We start from the raw sequence: 18120 nt of genomic DNA on the forward strand, positions 1-18120 counted from the left end.
CACATGCTGTCTTGTGATTACATGCTTGGATTTGTCTGATCAATAAGATGCAACCAGAGACTAATTCAAACAGGCCAGCTTGTAACACTGGCAGTGTACCTGTCCAACATGTATATACATTTGTTCAGACGGCAGACTTTGAGAATGGTGTGTTAGTGTAGTGTATGCGTTCTAGTACAAACCTGGTGGAACTCTCTCTGGTGCTGCACCGCCCCAGCATCGCCCCCTATAGGCAGCTGCTCAGACAGCTCTTCATCCTTGGCAGTCAGCCACTCGATGATCTCCTGCAGCGAGAGCTGCAGCTTCCCACTGTTGTCTGAGAAGGCCTCCAGACGCACCCTGCCAACACACACGGACACACACACACATGGACACACACACACATGGACACACACACACAAGGTATCAGACACTCTAAGCACATAGGTGATGTTTGTGAGCTGCTTCTCCTCCGGGCCCGGCTTCCTACACAACAACAACAGAGACACAATCTCTTCAGATATCAGAGGTGGATCAACACAGGACAAAGACATGAGGCGAGACAGTGAGGCACTATAATAAGCACTACGCAAGACTGAAAAGTAGGTGAATGGAATTCTGTGACATGAATCAAGGTGTCACAATATAAATATGCCTTCAAGTCCTGTATGCATGTGTCTTCTTAATACAGCCCACATCCACATGCATGTTCGGGGAAACAAAATATATCAATCACGGCCGGCGTAAATTACCACACGCGAGGGGGCAAGGTGAACCATTAAATAGAACAACAAGGGGGTTGTCGTGGGCAGCAACCTAGAAATAAATAAAACAGTGTGTTTCCTTTTGCCACCCGCCCAGCGGTTGTGAGAGATTGTCTTAGGGAATCAGAGCGGTTCCATCAGCATCACAGCTGGGCATGGGGGAGGTGGAGCGTGAAAACACCCCAGTGTTTCAATTACACACTGGATCCCAGCTTGCAGCCGGCACTCAAAATATCATTATTCTGCAGAATGTCATACCCCACCACTGTCAAAAACACAGACTGCGGACAGAGAGAGAGAGAGAGAGAGACAGACAGACAGAGAGAGGGAGAGGGGGAGGGAGAGATAGAGAGTACCACTGCCAAAGCTGACTGACTACCACAAAGCCATAGATATGTGAGCGGAGGAATATTGTGGATATTATACAACATAAATGGGCCACAAAGCTAGCCATCGAGACAGTTTAACAGCTAATGTCACATGGCCAACTCTTCATGAGCTGGGTCAACCAGTGCACAAGGGCTGCTGCTGCTATAAACACATAACAATCTGTCAAATTCCCTTCAAGGCACTTGGAGCTGGAGCCACTCACTGATATTTCTTGTGTCCTGAACGAGTCCCTAATGTCTTCAAATAGAAGAGATATGGAAAAGCACTTGGTTAAGGCTCAACTGTCAGCGCTGTGATAAGTAGGAATGGAGAGAGAGAGAGAGAGAGAGAGCGAGAGCGAGAGAGAACAAGAAAGATTATCGTCAGGCAAAGATAATGGAGCATGAGGGCTGACTCTTTCATGTATGTGTAAAAGGGAATTGTTTCAGTGCAGTGCTTGTCCAGATCTTTGAGTATTTGAGCGTTCTGTCTGAAGGCTTCTTCCAGCTGGGTGTGCTGTGGTTGGGGGACGTTGTGGTCTGGGCCGTGTGTCGGACCCATCACACGTGTCCCGCCTCCACAGGGACATTCTGTCCTCTGTTCTGACAATGCTCACTGACCCCCAGTCAGCATGGGGCAAGCCCACACCTGTGTGAGAGAGACATTGTGTGCGTGTGTGCCTCATGGCTTTTAAACCTCTGCCCACAGAAATCCCCATGGGAGTTTCTCTTGACATGTTGAATATAACGCCACCCACACACAATGTGATCATAGCACAATGTTTACACAGACACACACATGACATACGGAGTATCAGAGACTCACACAGAAAACAGCTCTTCTGTCCGACCTTCAACAGTTCCTTTTACCCACTCACTCATTGTCTCTCTCTCTAATGTACAGTATATCTCATAAAGACGCACAAACACAAGCACACACCACTCAGACACAGCCCTCTAAAACCTCTAAGTGAGGCTGTCCATCATGGGCAAAGACACACACACACAGAGACACACAGTGCAGCTTCACTGGGGCGCTTCAGACTGCCACAAATCAGACGGTGGTTCTCACACACACGCCCATCACTTCCCGGGCTTCCGTTTCACAGCGGAGGCGAGACAAAAGAAAGTGCCCGATGCCGTAATGGAACAGTGACCCACGCGGCTGAGACTGACCGCTCCACCTCCGGAGCGGGCGCTGCCAGGGGACGGCACGGCGTCCGAGAGGCCCCCAGGTGTTTCATCGCCGGTGAGCACACACCAGGATTAATCGAAAAGCCTTTTTTCCATGGGAGTGCGTCCTGCTGCTGCACTGAGATGGGAGACACCAGAGAGACTGCGTGTGTGTGTGTGTGTGGGGGGGGGGGGGGGGGGGGAGATGGAGGGGAGGGAGGGAGGGAGGGAGGGAGAAGGAGATCTGGAAGGAAAGATCAAAAGGAAGGCGGAGTGGAGAGAGAAGAAGAGAGGTAGAGTGAAGAGCTTGTGAGGGGTGGACAGACTGACCCTCACCTGGGCCCCAATACACTTCAGGCATGGATGTTGCTGTGGCGCCGGCCATCGGGCATGGGTGAATGTGTATTTACGTGTGAGTCTGTGTGTGTTTGTGTGTGTGTATTGTTTGACAAGTTCAATAGCCACAGCCACCAGGCTCCACGAAGCAGAAAAAGGTCATCCATAAGAATGCTCTAATGGAAGGTGATGTGGCATGGCTATGAGCTGGACTGATACGGGCCTGCCTCCTGCACTGGGTAATAGCAGGCATTCAGTCCATCAGGACCACACACAACAAATGGACAAAAAGTCACTAATGGCGGCATGAGGCCTCCTGTAAACACAAGAAACACCCCCCCACACCGCATCCTCACCCTTTCCCCGGAGCCCTCTCTAAAGTAAATGAGTTAGAACTCAAGATATTATCAGGTGGAGGGATTAGAACAGAGAGGGGGCACTACGGGTCAGAGTTTGATTAAAGAGGGAGAAATAGAATTGTTTCTTTTTAGAAAAGAGAGGTTTGTCTCAAGCCTTTTCTTTGAGGCTGGCATCACCTCCCCCCCTCCTTCATTTTCCTCTCTACACGAAGCAAAGTGGTGGAGGGCTGGAGAGAAGCGGCACAAAGGTGGACCAAGAATTACTACAAAGCTACTACAAATCCCTTATCAAAGGGCAGACAGAGCAGGAATCAGTGTGTGTGTGTGTGTGTGTCAGGAGTTTCTTTTAAGCCAGAAGCAAGGAGAACTGTATAACTGCCTTTTTTTTCTCTGTCGAGCGGCAATGAGTCACCGGTTAATCTACGTGAATCCATACACAGCTCTGTGTGATTCATAATTTATAAAACAACTTAGTTAGTAGAAGTTTCACATCAACTTTGAACCCACAATTGTACACATGATGATGCTTGCTGTGCATTCAACAAAGCAGAAAAAACGTTCTCATTTACAGTTGCTTGTGTGTATATACAGTACCTATTGAGTGCAGAGCCTGAAAGTATTTGTATGACGCAAACTGAAGGACTTTGTGTGGTAGTGAATCTTCCAGAACTTACAATACAGTAGGAGGAGCAGCACACATACACAAACATTCACAGTTTTTCTTGATTAGTTACACACATTTTCTGAATGCATACCTCATACTCTCAGAACTCTACACACAAATAAAAAAAACACACACAAAATGTGCAAAACCCCTCACTTCTCCTGCAAAATTAAACTTAACATTCAAAACAATGTTATTTAATCTCAAAATGCAAAATGTTTTGTTTTCAAATGACAAACACAAACCATCATATGAATAGACATTTATAAGAACCATTTGAACACTGATGTGCTCAATGTAAAACACTATGATGAATGGAAAACACTTCTTCTTCATTCATCAAAGTGAGTTAGGCCTTTTTTTGTTCAGTGTTACACTTACTACAGACAGTACATACATAAGTGTGTTGTAAAATATTTGAAAATATTGTTTTTATACTCAGAACACAGAAATACACGGTAACACATATACTTTACGTATTTTTCCCAGAAAAACAATGTACACAGTGTACATCCCAACCAACACAAAGTTGCACATACAGTGGTCTACATACAAAACAACAGAATAATTTACTGTATAGTGTATACAGTTACATTATGTAACTGTATACACTATATATGTGCGTGTGTCTGCGTGTACGTGTGTGTTCTAATCTGCGTGGGATGTGTGGGGGAACATGTCTTCTAGTGAGCGTCAATCAGCTATCTGACAGAACAGAGGAGGAGGTCGGCATGTAATACAGAGAGAAGCAGCATCAGATCCTGATATTGTTCAGATTTCCCTGCTCCTCTCTGATCTTCTTCCTTCTACTGTAGGTCATCATTCTGTCAGTCCTCAGGTCTTAAAAGCCTCCTGCTTGGTACAGTAGGAGTGCAAAACCTGATTATCTCTCCTTTACAGAGTTGCACTGCTGTAGTCCAGAGCATCACTCCACCATGTTGGCTCTGATCTCCACAGTGCTCGGCTCTGATGGGGGGGGCGGCTCCTCCCCTCCTCCCTTCAGTTAGCTCACCCCGCCGCGCTTAAATTGCCATCTCTGATATACTTATAAAGGCCTTTTTTATTTAATAATTCATGGAACCTTCGTTCCCTTCTGATTTGGTCGGAAAGTGTCTCAAAGTTGGTTTGTTTGCCAGCCGCAGAAACAGAGCAGGCCTCGCCACGAGATGTGGGCGAAAGTGTTGGAGCCGCCCCCCCCCCACCCCCCTCACCCCGCCCCCCCCCCTCCATAATTAAATCAGCAACCCCGCGCTCCCCTCCTGGTCTGCATGACACAAACAACATTCTCAGGAGGAGAAGGCGGTGATGTTCTGCATTGCAAACACTCCTCAGTCCTCCTTGTCTCAGTCAAAACAACATGTTTTTTGTCTGCTTGCTAAAAGGAACAGAGTAACAGGTTGCATCTCATCCAATCAGAGTGTGGTCACCCCAGTCTTTGTAGCCTAGCATCAGAAGTATAACACAGCTGAACAGGACATATGCCACCATTGACAAAATCTAATGACCAGGTTCCTAGCACCAAGGAATCACCTGCTGACTACCCTGCAATTGCATGTCACTGAATGATGGATGACCCGGCCATCCAGTGAGATGAAGTTCCTTTTTTCGTTTCTTCCAGTCAAATCACTGAGTTCCATTCCGCTGGCCTGGGGGTCCCCTGGTTTGACCCCTGACCCTTGATGTAGCTTCAAACCAGGATGATTAGCATGTAATTGGAGCTGAATAGGGCCTGCAGGCTGGGTAAAATGAGCAGCTGCAAGGCAGAGCTGGTCGAGGGAAAGTGGGACGCTGCACAGCCACAGGGCACTGCACAGGGCTGCTGCAAGGACTGAGTTACTGTAGAGGGCGCTCTCAGAAGAGAGACAGAAGAGGGGGGGGGGGGACGAGAGAGAGAGAGAGAGAGAGAGAGAGAGAGAGAGAGAGAGAGAGAGAAAGAGAGAGAGAGAGAGAAAGAGAGAAAGAGAAAGAGAGAGACAGAGTGAGAGAGAGAGAGAGAGAGAGAGAGAGAGAGAGAGAGAGAGAGAGAGAGAGAGAGAGAGAGAGAGAGAAGAGAGAGAGAGAGAGAGAGAGAGAGAGAGAGAGAGAGAGAGAGAGAGAGAGAGAGAGAAGAGAGAGAGAGAGAGAGAGAGAGAGAGAAAACAAAATAGAGAAACCGAGAAAGAGAGATGGGAAGAGATTTGGGAGGACAAAAACAACAGAGGACGGCCCAGGCTGGGAGCAGGGCACAGTGTCTGGGAGCAGTGCACAGTGTTTGGGAGCAGGGTACAGTGTCTGGGAGCAGTGCACAATGTTTGGGAGCAGCGTACAGTGTTTGGGAGCAGTGCACAGTGTTTGGGAGAAGGGCACAGTGTTTGGGAGCAGGGCACAGTGTCTGGGAGCAGGGCACAGTGTTTGGGAGCAGGGCACAGTGTTTGGGAGCAGGACACAGTGTCTGGGAGGAGTGCACAGTGTCTGGGAGCAGGGCACAGTGTCTGGGAGCAGGGCACAGTGTTTGGGAGCAGTGCACAGTGTTTGGGAGCAGGGCACAGTGTTTGGGAGCAGGGCACAGTGTCTGGGAGGAGTACACAGTGTCTGGGAGCAGTGCACAGTGTCTGGGAGCAGTGCACAGTGTCTGGGAGCAGTGCACAGTGTCTGGGAGCAGGGCACAGTGTCTGGGAGCAGGGCACAGTGTCTGGGAGCAGTGCACAGTGTCTGGGAGCAGGGCACAGTGTCTGGGAGCAGTGCATAGTGTTTGGGAGCAGGGCACAGTGTCTGGGAGCAGGGCGCAGTGTCTGGGAGCAGTGCACAGTGTCTGGGAGCAGTGCACAGTGTCTGGGAGCAGTGCACAGTGTCTGGGAGCAGTGCACAGTGTTTGGGAGCAGGGCACAGTGTTTGGGAGCAGGGCACAGTGTCTGGGAGCAGGGCACAGTGTCTGGGAGCAGTGCACAGTGTCTGGGAGCAGGGCACAGTGTCTGGGAGCAGTGCACAGTGTCTGGGAGCAGGGCACAGTGTTTGGGAGCAGGGCACAGTGTTTGGGAGCAGGGCACAGTGTTTGGGAGCAGGGCACAGTGTCTGGGAGCAGGGCACAGTGTCTGGGAGCAGTGCACAGTGTCTGGGAGCAGGGCACAGTGTCTGGGAGCAGGGCACAGTGTCTGGGAGCAGTGCACAGTGTCTGGGAGCAGTGCACAGTGTTTGGGAGCGGGGCACAGTGTCTGGGAGGAGTGCACAGTGTTTGGGAGCGGGGTACAGTGTCTACCCAGAGAGCAGAGAGGCTTCTCTCACAGTGTGGGTCAGGGTAGGTGGGTGGCCCTGCTCTGAAACCATCCCAGACATGTGTCCCAGAACGGGCACTCGCTCATTCCCAGCGTGCCACTGTGCCACCCACGCCAACCCCTGAGGGCATTCTCCACAACGCAGAGCCCAAGGGCAATGCAGCGTTTCGTCTCAGACAAGGACTGCTTGTTCCATGAACAACAAAAGAGTCTCAGTAAATCCTAAGGGGAAGATACTGATCAGAATCAGCCAAACGAAAGCAGCACACACTACATGCAGACAACTCTTTATATGGAAATTGGAAATGAGGTATAATATCTCGGTACTTTATGTAAATGTCTATCCCAGTTTCAGTATTCGACCTGATTAATGTCCTCCTTCTTAACACAGTAAATGAAGTGCTGTCCAATATCCATATTACTAATCATTCCCAGTTGATTATGACAGACGTGTACAATCACGATGTAGTGGCATTGATTAGAACCATAATCACTACCACTTCATAAGCAATCAATCTAACTCTCAATTGCGCAACACACACACAATACCACACACAGGGAAGAACCAACCAACTGATACAGATAGATATCTAGATACAGTCAATAAAAGAACAGTGAGAGAGGAGGGTTATATTTAAGGTAGGAAAGACTGTTTGACAGATTAGAAAGCGTTGAGTAAGTAGCCAGTTAGTCAGTAAAAAGACAGCTGGCTTTAGCTCCATCTTGTCTCCCTTGTCCAGCTGAAACAGAATCCTCCTCCGCCTGCACATCCCCCCCAGACAGGCCAGTCCACACAGCCCCACTCTCCAGTCTAGATCTCTCCATTTCTAGCATTTTGGGTCTGTCTCTTCTCTCTTCTCTTGGTCTCTCTCTCACTCTCTCACGTCTCACTACAATCAAATGTGTGAACATGCAGGCCATCCACAGTGATGTTGTTACACAGTGCTGCAGGAGAATCTGTCTTCAACAATCTCCCCAGTATCCTCTCCCCACTAGCCTCCATTCCTCCACAGAGGCACCAGGGTCAAGTAAGTAATTAAAGGGGCAAACGGAGTAAACAGGATGACAGCAAAATTAAAGACATACAAACGACACACCAAGCTTGGACGCCTCCCAATTAAGTACGAAAAAACGACCTAGCTCGCTCTAATTGTTTTGCTGATGCAAACCTCTGAAGTGTAGCTCTCGAGGCTGCTACATTAACCCACATTATATCAATAATGAATAAGTCGATGCACACATGTATTGAGGAACACGTTACCACGAGGCAGCCCATTACGAAGACAATGGGTTCTTAATAGTCAGATAAGCGGAGGCACGGAAGGCACTAGCTAGTTGAATAGTAGGAACATGGAGAATATGGAAAGCATTTGAAAGTGCAAGGGAAAACACTGGCACATTAAAATGGCAATAAAAGATGCATGCTTAAACATTCTGCTAGAATAACAACATGATTAGACAGTAAAGCCAGCCAGCGTTGCAACAAATGTGTTGTCATTTGCACACCATAGACAATGGCAATGACAATGTTTCTAAAGCCCAGGTAAAAACCATGGAAAAGAATGAAGAAAAAGCTGCATTTCCTATAGTGGCATAATAGTTACATAGTGTACCCTGCAGTTAGTTAAATTATGCTGCCAAGAACGCAGCCAACAGGTAGAAACCCACAGTCATTGATTGTTCAGTACACCAACCCTTTCAACCAACTGGCTCTGCTCTATGCAGTTTCCTCTTTCTCTTTGTTCATCTCTCTCCCTCCCTCTCTCCCCCTTTCTGCCTTTCTTTCTCTCTTCCTCTAGTTTGCCAAAGAGACTGTTGGCTAAGTCATGCTTTAGTTAATCATAGCCAGCTTAAAACAAAAGTGCCGAATAGCTTTGTGGAAAAACAAAACGTTCCCTGACAAAAGGTCCCAGAGAAGAAGGGCCTTTGTCAATCCCAAGCACCAGAAATGATGACCATAAGTGTAGAGTAATACATATCTACCAATTGTATCCCCAATACGATCTTTGAAGTTTGAACTTTGAATCTTGGTCACAACTGACACAGACTCAAAATCAGGTTTTGCCACGTTGACACCCAGCATTTTAAGCATTTTGAATCACCAAAATCCAGTATTGAAGCAGCATCCTATCCCCTTTGATATTTTTTTCCCACCCCATTGAAAGCCTGCATTTAAACAGGCTCTTAGCCCCATTGAACCTGTCTGTTTGGACGTCTTCTAAGCCCTGCTGAAAGCCCCGGTGTTAATGGCATCTTACCGGATGTTGTGGGACTTCCGTTTGATCTCGTTCCAGCACAGGTTCATGTCTCCAGGCTGGTGGTGACCTCTGAGCCTCCCACACTCAGTGCCCTCCTCCTGCCCCTCAGGATCCACCGTGGACTGGCAGGGCACACAGTGGCATCCTGGCCACGAGGGCCGTCCTGCAGCTGCATAAGCACAAACACAACACACTCAGGTCAGCAACAACACATACACACACACACACACACATCACACACAACACCCAGGTCAGCGACAACACACACGCATACACACACACACACATCACACACACACACAACACACAGGTCAGTGACAACACAAATTCAACACACACATAGGTCAATAACAACACACACACACATATAGAGGTCAGAATGAAAAGTATTTAAAGTTCTATACCACACAATACATGCGGTACAGCAAGTCTTATTTTAAAATGATTTTCCTTTAACGTGACTCTGAAGTCCAAGACAACTAGACAACTAGACAACTCAAGTCCCAGTGAAGGATACTGCAGCAGGATGTTATATACTGCACATGATACACAAGTGCTTGTAAGGATCCCAAAGTTGAACACATAATAAGACTATATTTATATAGCACATTTCATACAAGAATTGCAGCTCAAGCATATCCTTCCGTTATTCTATTCCATTAAACTGGAGGAAACAGCCGAGACTAAAGCCCTCTCCTCCAAACACCGAGGTTAGCCGAGGATCGGCTCTGAGAGGTGTGATGCAGCCAAGCATTAGGGATTCATCCCACTCTCTCCACAAACACAGGGACATACACACAATGACAAGCATACACACACACACACACACTAAGTAGCAGTAGAACCTCTCAGAATCAGTCAGTTCTTGGCAGTGAGTTGTGAGGAGGTGTTCTTGCAGGTCGTGACATGGCTCATCTCTGGTCATTGAGTTGTCAGAGAGCTTCTGTCTTCATCTCCAATCAAATCCCCTCTCATCCTCTGCACCAGGTCACCACCCCTACCTGTACTGCACCACTCCGCCAACCCTTTTAGCCCCACTCAAGCTCAATCCAATGCCTGACTTTACACCCCCTCACACACACACACACCCACACACCCACACACACAAGTATACGCACACCCACATGCGTGCACAAACTGAGAGAGAGACAGAGAGAGAGAAACCGAGAGAGAAAGCATTCAGGGTTGCTGCAATGGGTGGGTTGCAAAAAAAAATTGTGCCTGAAATGTGCTTTGAAGGGGCATCTTTTGTTGCAGTGTCAATATTTGAGTGAACTTGTCCTGAGGGGGAGAAAACGTTAGACTCACGGCAGGCTCTTCGCCTCGCCTTGGGATTTTTCATAAATATCCTGTGCGTCCGTCTCAGTCTCTCTCCCCTGCTTTCTCTATTTTGCTCTTCCAGCCATTTCTCTCCCCTCTCCTCCCCCTTCCTCCTCTTTCTCCTTTCTCTCTGCTTCTCCCTCTCTCTCTCTCTCTCTCTCTCTCTCTCTCTCTCTCTCTCTCTCTGGTGTTTGTTTGTTCACATGCAATTTTCTATCTCTGAAGAATCAACAGTACTATAATCCACTGGCTCTGTGATTAATCCTCTGTATTCATGGTTCATCAGATACGTGGACAGGAACTCAGATACTGTTAATGCCTCTACTACAGAAATAAGCTACTTCAGCCACTCCAACCTCATTAGAAGTCGGCTATCAAACCGCCAGACCCAGTTTTTTCCCCAATGGTCACAACACGGCTGGGTCACTATGACAGTGTAGAGACCACAGACAGTGACGCCCTGAGACCTGTGGCGGCGGCGTGACCACGTTTGTTTACTGGACGGGAAATCGAGCTGAATCAACACCAGCACAGCGACAACAACAAGCAGCACAGCGGATGGAGGAAAGGAGGCCATGGCCAAGGCCGGGAGGGGATGCCAGGCACACTGGAGAGGAGAGGGCGGACTGACGGCTGGCAGGCCTGGCAGAACACTGAGGTCTGCTCCTTCCTCTCCTTTCTTTCCTTTCTTTCCTCCCCGACCGGAGACACACAGCCATGGCAGCCCTCAAATGTGCCCCGATCAGAGCGACAGAGGCAGACGCCCACACACACACATTCAGCCACAGCACGCACACCTATGCAGGCAGAGACAAGTGGGGGAACCATACACCGTCACGTGTACACGCCTACACACACACACACACATATGCATAACAGCACCACACACACACACCTTCACAGGCGCACACACACATATACACACATACGTTGGGTTACATACAATTGTAAAAAGACAGACCTGAACCAACTATAAATCAAAACAGATTTATCACATAGAGGCCCATGAAGAACAGAGCAACATTGCAGATTTAGCACAGAACCAAACGCCCGCGCAGCTTTGACACATCGTTAGCACTAGTCAAGCATTAAACCTGCATTATTAATGGGGTTGACTGGCTGTGGCATTTTGTGATCACTGGGGCATTCTTATCTTCACAGAGGGAAAGTCCCCTCGCTAGGTGCTGTAAGCTCGGAGACACACTCTACCAAGCCAGGCTCCAGTCCTAGCGTTGCCATGGCAGGGTTCACACCTCACTTAGACACCAACTGTCTGACGCTGTTTACGAGAAAATAACTAGCTGTCCTCCAGACCGCTCCACAATCTCAAAACCCTGCACAGCGCCGGGTGACATTTCCGCGTCCTTCTAAGACCGCAGCTAGCCAAAATAGCCTCAGGAGGGGAATATTTTCCACTGAGAAGTGAAATACAGATCAAGGCATCTCAGCATCATCAAAGATAAGACACAAAGCTTCGGAGAGAGAGACTCTTAAACAGAAGACAGTTCAACTAAGCAGATGAACCGTCAACGGATCAAAGCGACCGTACTTCTGACGCCTCGTATTCACCGTGATCGAATCAGGAGGTATCACGCATCTCAGGAAATAAGAAGATACACTTTACACGTATTACTGAAACTCTGCTGCCTCTTTGACAGAGATATAGGTAGCTGCAGTTTTTTTTATGGTTTCGTGGAAAGTTATTACACATGCAAAAGGTAGTATGGAGGAGGTTGGCCTTTCCAGAGGTAAATAGATTTAGATGTTAATATTGATCTTGTTTTGGATTCACCACCTTCAACCGCCCCGTTACAACTTCCACTCACCCCTTCCACTCCTTCCTCAAACTGTGCTGTCTTACAGTTTTGGAACAATGCCCTATATCGTTAACACGTGATACCATTTAATTACATAGCATTTCTTATATACCTAAAATGTTTGTATTATAGGTATTGTTATGTACTTACACGAGAGTTGTTTTAACCTTAACATGAAGGACTTACCTTGATAGGACAATCCAAATAAGCTACGATTCTGTCACCACTGGTATCCCACAAACTATCATGCAGCCTCTCTAGTCCTTGTCATTTTTAGGAAAGCAGTTCTCATCATGATATTGACTCTGTCTATTGCGTGGCTATGTGTGTGAGTACAGAATGCTAGGTTTTATTTGGTATGACGGGAGTGTGTGACACACACACACACACAGAGGCTCTTCTCTGGTTCTCTGGTGAAAGGGCTTGTTGTCCGTCACATTCTTGCCAACACCTACCTGGTCTCTACCCACCAGCGCAGAGAAAGGCGATCTTCCAGTATCCATCCACCCATAGACACCACATCTTTCATCCAACCCTCACCCTGACACACACAGCAACAACACACACCAGTATCATGTTATGCGTTATGGTAATGAAATGCACTGAAATGAACCAATACCAGCAAAATAGGTGGTTTGGATTATGGGTACCATGCCAATAATGTTTATGAAAAATGTCACAGACAGTATATATATATATTAATATTCAAAGAACTTGTTATACATAAACCCCCACAGAAGGTTAACCATGTGTCATTGTGAAGAACCCTGACTGTTTCAGCTACAGCTGCTTAATAACTGCCAGACTGACTCATAGACATAGAGCATCCAGGAGGTTCTTTGGTGTACGTATGGCTGTGTAGGAGAGTGTGAGTGCGTGTGTGAGCGTGTGTGTGAGCGTGTCAGCTCTATCCTTCCTCAGAGTATTTGGGGCCCCGCCTGTAGCAGCTGTCGGCTGTGTTCCTGATGGGGGTTAGTGGCCTGCATCCCTTCCTCTACATCCCCCTCCCCTTTCCCCCTCTCCTTTTATACATACCTCTTCCCTCTTCCTCCACCCCCTCCCTCCCCTCTCCACCATCCCATCTCCCCACCTCCCACATCCCCTCTCCACTCTCTCCCCTCTCCTATGTCCTCCCCCCTACATCCCCTCTCCTGTCTCCTCTACTGTACAACCCCCACACTGTCTCAACTCCCCCTCCCAACCCCCCCAGCCCTTCCCCCCCCCCCCCCCCAGCAGGTTGAACTGCACCAGCCGCCAGGACAAACACATCAGGCCTCCAGCTCCCAGAACCCACTGCAGCATGTGTAACAGAGCCTTCCCTCCCCAGCTGTAGCCGTCACACACGGCTGGAGTGTGTGACGGGGGGCTGCCGTGACAGAGCTCAGGCAGGCTGACACACGCGGGGGCACACATGCACACGCACACAGGGGGCTTAAACAGGTGCATTCACACACACACACACACATGGGCCAAAATCACACAACCTAATATGCTGGGACACTCACGGGTGCATGCACACACACTCACGTACACACACAGATGACTGTGCACCCACAAACACACACACACACACACACACATACAAACACACCCACACACACACAATAGTGCTATTCCCCCTGAAACACTGCTACAGTCTCTCAGGACTGACTTTTCTTGTCTCTGTATGGTTGGATGCGGGTAAAAGACCAGGGCAGGGGAAGCATTTCAACGCCGCGCCACCTCACCTGACACTTCACCACGCTGAACGATTCACCCTCCAGCCACACATTATTATCCTGAACAGTAATTTTCCCAGTGAGAACATGCCATGAAAATACGTATTTATCTGAGCTTTGCCCCTGCTCTCATTCTAAAGAGGCAGCTTTGAAATTAGACTTGCATTATCATTAACACGATTGTCCTCTGTTAAGGTTCCCTGTTGGCTGACAGTGAGGAATGTTATTGTAGCACTTTGTCTGCATGCTCTTGGTGCCCCCCTCATCAGGTGAACCACAAGCCATGTTTTATTCATGTCAGCACTTCTGGCTGGTTAAGTGCTTTCCGGGCCGCACTTCGTACTTTCATTGACGACATGAGGACGGCGTACACGCACACATAGCAGGGTGTGTGCGTGTGCCGATGTCTCTCACTGAGCTCCACAGGCCTACAGTGTTGGAAGGCCGGTGTTTCAGACGAGTCTCTCCAATAAAAACCTCCCCCCCATCACAGCCTCTCTGGTCAGGGTAGATCCCCACCTCCCCCCCATCACAGCCTCTCTGGTCAGGGTAGATCCCCACCTCCCCCCCATCACAGCCTCTCTGGCCAGGGCAGATCCCCACCTCCCCCCCATCACAGCCTCTCTGGCCAGGGTAGATCCCCACCTCCCCCCCATCACAGCCTCTCTGGTCAGGGTAGATCCCCACCTCCCCCCCATCACAGCCTCTCTGGTCAGGGTAGATCCCCACCTCCCCCCCATCACAGCCTCTCTGGCCAGGGTAGATCCCCACCTCCCCCCATCACAGCCTCTCTGGCCAGGGTAGATCCCCACCTCCCCCCATCACAGCCTCTCTGGCCAGGGCAGATCCCCACCTCCCCCCCATCACAGCCTCTCTGGCCAGGGCAGATCCCCACCTCCCCCCCATCACAGCCTCTCTGGCCAGGGCAGATCCCCACCTCCCCCCCATCACAGCCTCTCTGGTCAGGGCAGATCCCCACCTCCCCCCCCATCACAGCCTCTCTGGTCAGGGCACATCCCCACCTCCCACCACCAGTTGAGCTGGAGATACCAAAAGAACGTAAGCAGGGGTCCCAATAGACTCAAATGATAGCTTCGATAAAATAGATACCCATTCATTTGATGCAGTCACTGTATCTGGCTCTCTCCTTGAACACTCTGTCTTTATTTGACTGATATCAGCTACCGGCTGAGCAAGCTCTGTGATGTATGATAGCCATCGCCACCATCTTGCTGCATATTACATCATTCCGAATACTGTATGACACTGTTAAGAGCTCTGGTAAAATACATACTTCCTAATGGTTTGGATATTGATTTGGAATCTCTATGCAAGAGAGAGATAGTGTGTGTGTTTGTGTGTGTGTGTGTGTGTCAGAGATCAAGTGTTTGAGTTAGTGCTTATTCCCCACATGGTGAGGGTGATTTGTACTGATCTCATACAGTGGGGTTTTGCTTATGTTACAAGGGTTACTTACTTTATTATTTAACTGTCAGAATGTGGTTGACAGGTTCGCTGTCATATCTGCCATGTCCACACAGTAACTTCCTAATAATGCTGAGTATGACCACATGCAGCAGTATGATGCCATCATATCAGAGTCTGTTTTTATGAAGAGATGACAGCTAACGTATCTCAATTTCTATCAAAGAACAGAGGATCTGTACAAGAGGTTTGTTCGATTAGTCTCGATGTGGAATATGTTCTCAAATTAAAACACAAGAAAGAACAAAGTTTCAAAAGCACCAAACTAATTATGTTTGTTAGTTTGATTTATGGATAGAAACGTGTAATTCAAGCCCAAGTAGAACAGTAATTAAACTGCGGATTAAAATGCCTCTCTTAATTAAATGGAAGATTGGGTCCTTGGTGAATGACTGCACACCTTCTGCAAACAAATAGGAGAGCAAATTGCAAGGGAATTGAGTGGCAACAAAATGCCTCCCAATCCCTCTGTGGTTACAATGCGTCTGTTATGATGTAGCATTATGTGTCCTGACAAAATCGTTTTTCCTCAGTACAACCTGAGTCAAAAGGTCATGTTTTCCCTCATGAAAGCGTTATTTTGATGTGTATGACGCTCGCAATCTGCAGATATTTACGTAGCAGTAAATTCCAAAACGAGAGTGAGGGCAAAACATCAGGTATGTGACACCAAGAGGATTGGAGAGCATCTCAGTCTCTCTTTTAAACAGATTGTTTGGGTCCCTGTCTCGCCTTTTATTGCAACCAAAGGGGCTTTTAGGGTATTAGCTCAAGAAATTATACTATTCATCTCATTTGAGTGATACTGCAGCCTTGAGTCCCATTGTGGGAGTGTACATTCGGGGGAAAGCACATCGCTCTTTTAAACATCAAAATGGGCCTGACGAAAGGCAGCTGTAAAGTGAACACCACAACTTCTGTGTCGAAACTGCACACACACCTACACACCCATAAACACACAAAAACTAGCAGTCTCGCAAACTCATTTCATGCATTGCGTTCGTCTGAAACAACCATTTCCATATAACCATTGCAGGAAGAGGGTTACCGACTATGTTTAGACTTCATTAAAGGAAATTAATACAAGAAAGTACATGCACCTCCTCACACTGACTGTGTGAACACATCTTCGATTAAAGAGCATACTGCTTTCTAAAGCGCGGTGATGTGTGCAAAAGGAACGCCAGCTTCAGAATATCCCTCGTTCAAACCAGAACAGACTCCACCTAATTAAGATGACTTCCTCCAAACAAAGCCTGTGATATGGAATGAGGCTTTGAAGAGAAAAACAAAACAAGCTCCGCATGACAAGAACGCATCTCCTCAGCCCGGATCCCAGCGCTCTGACCAGGCAGTCGCCTCCAGGTCTCACAGACCTCGTCCTAGGGGACTCCTCAGGTCCAATGCTGATGATCTAGCAGCATAGCGTACAGTCATTACTGCTTTCTCACAGGTACACATGCTCCCCGCTGCGTTCTTTAGAGGCTCGCTCTCACACTCGACTCTGGTTCATCTAAGAGCCTGGGATCTCATTAAACAGGAGAGAGAACGCTTGTGACAGGGTCTGCTGTGACATTTCCCTCTCTGCTGGCCCGGCCACACTGGCAGGCCTGGCAGCTTGTCACTTCTTATAAGTTGAAGGTGCATTACTGACTGGGAGGGGCGCGAGGCTGGGTGACAGCTTGTTGTTCAATAGAGAGCTTCCAATGAATCAGGAAATAGACAGGAATATCTATACAGTGGATTGTTACCTAAGTGCTTCTGGTTCAGGACAGGACAGCCAGTGATTACAACAACCTTATACTGAGTATTATTCTGTTAGAGAACACCGCTCCAGCACTAATGTCATGAAGCACAGTGCAGGCAAAAATAACATATACACAAGAGACTGAAAAACAACTGTCATTATCTACTGTCATTAAAAGAAACAAGAAATTTGGTAGTCACAGGAAACATTAGACAAGACAGACTACATCTGAGTATAATGAATGTGATGATTACTGAGATATGTAATCTGGCTGTTTGGGTAAACAAGGTCATGTTGGTTCTTGTCTCATTAGCGGAATATGCTCAGACACAGAAAGATGACTGTTGGAACAGTTATTAACATAAATCAAGACAGGATGGTCGAAAACAGAAAAAAACTGAGAGACAAGCTGGGAGACACAAGGGACAGCATGAATGTAAGTCTGTCCCTACTTGTGAAAGTTCCCCAGACTTCAAGTTCTGGTTAACCCAAATAGCAAATTATATGTGAGCATAATCAGTGTCTGAGCTAGGCATGGTACAAATTAATTATACTTAGATTTGAGGGAAAGGTAAGAAAAGAGAAGGAGAGAGGGCAATTTGCTACCATTAAGTTGCCCTGGAACTGGGTTTCAATGCACTAATGATGCGCTAATGATGGAGAAGAGAGTAAAATATTCAGGTAAAACTCCCTCGCTATGTGTGAATGAGACCGACATTAATAAACACCCACTTCTTGTAAGATCAGTTTAAGGTCTGTTCGTTTCCACTCTTTTTTTTAATTATATTCCTGAGATTCTTCACACATCCTTATTTAATTTTGACCAGTTTGGCATGTAAGAGAGCTGAGTAGGCCAGCAGACACCTTCTCAGAACCATGAT

At 47.8% G+C, this 18120-nt stretch overlaps 1 protein-coding gene across 1 annotated transcript in view; it reads right to left on the minus strand.

Moving 5' to 3' along the window:
• Positions 1 to 9246, minus strand: part of drp2 (dystrophin related protein 2) — a 39344-nt gene extending 30098 nt beyond the window's left edge. The window contains 2 exon segments of the mRNA XM_067247444.1: positions 183 to 339; positions 9153 to 9246. Of these exon segments, the coding sequence (XP_067103545.1) occupies positions 183 to 339; positions 9153 to 9199 (204 nt within the window). The 5' untranslated portion in view covers positions 9200 to 9246.
• Between the last annotated feature and the right edge of the window lie 8874 nt (positions 9247 to 18120).

Source organism: Osmerus mordax, chromosome 12 (assembly GCF_038355195.1).
Source record: "Osmerus mordax isolate fOsmMor3 chromosome 12, fOsmMor3.pri, whole genome shotgun sequence".
NCBI lineage: Eukaryota > Metazoa > Chordata > Actinopteri > Osmeriformes > Osmeridae > Osmerus > Osmerus mordax.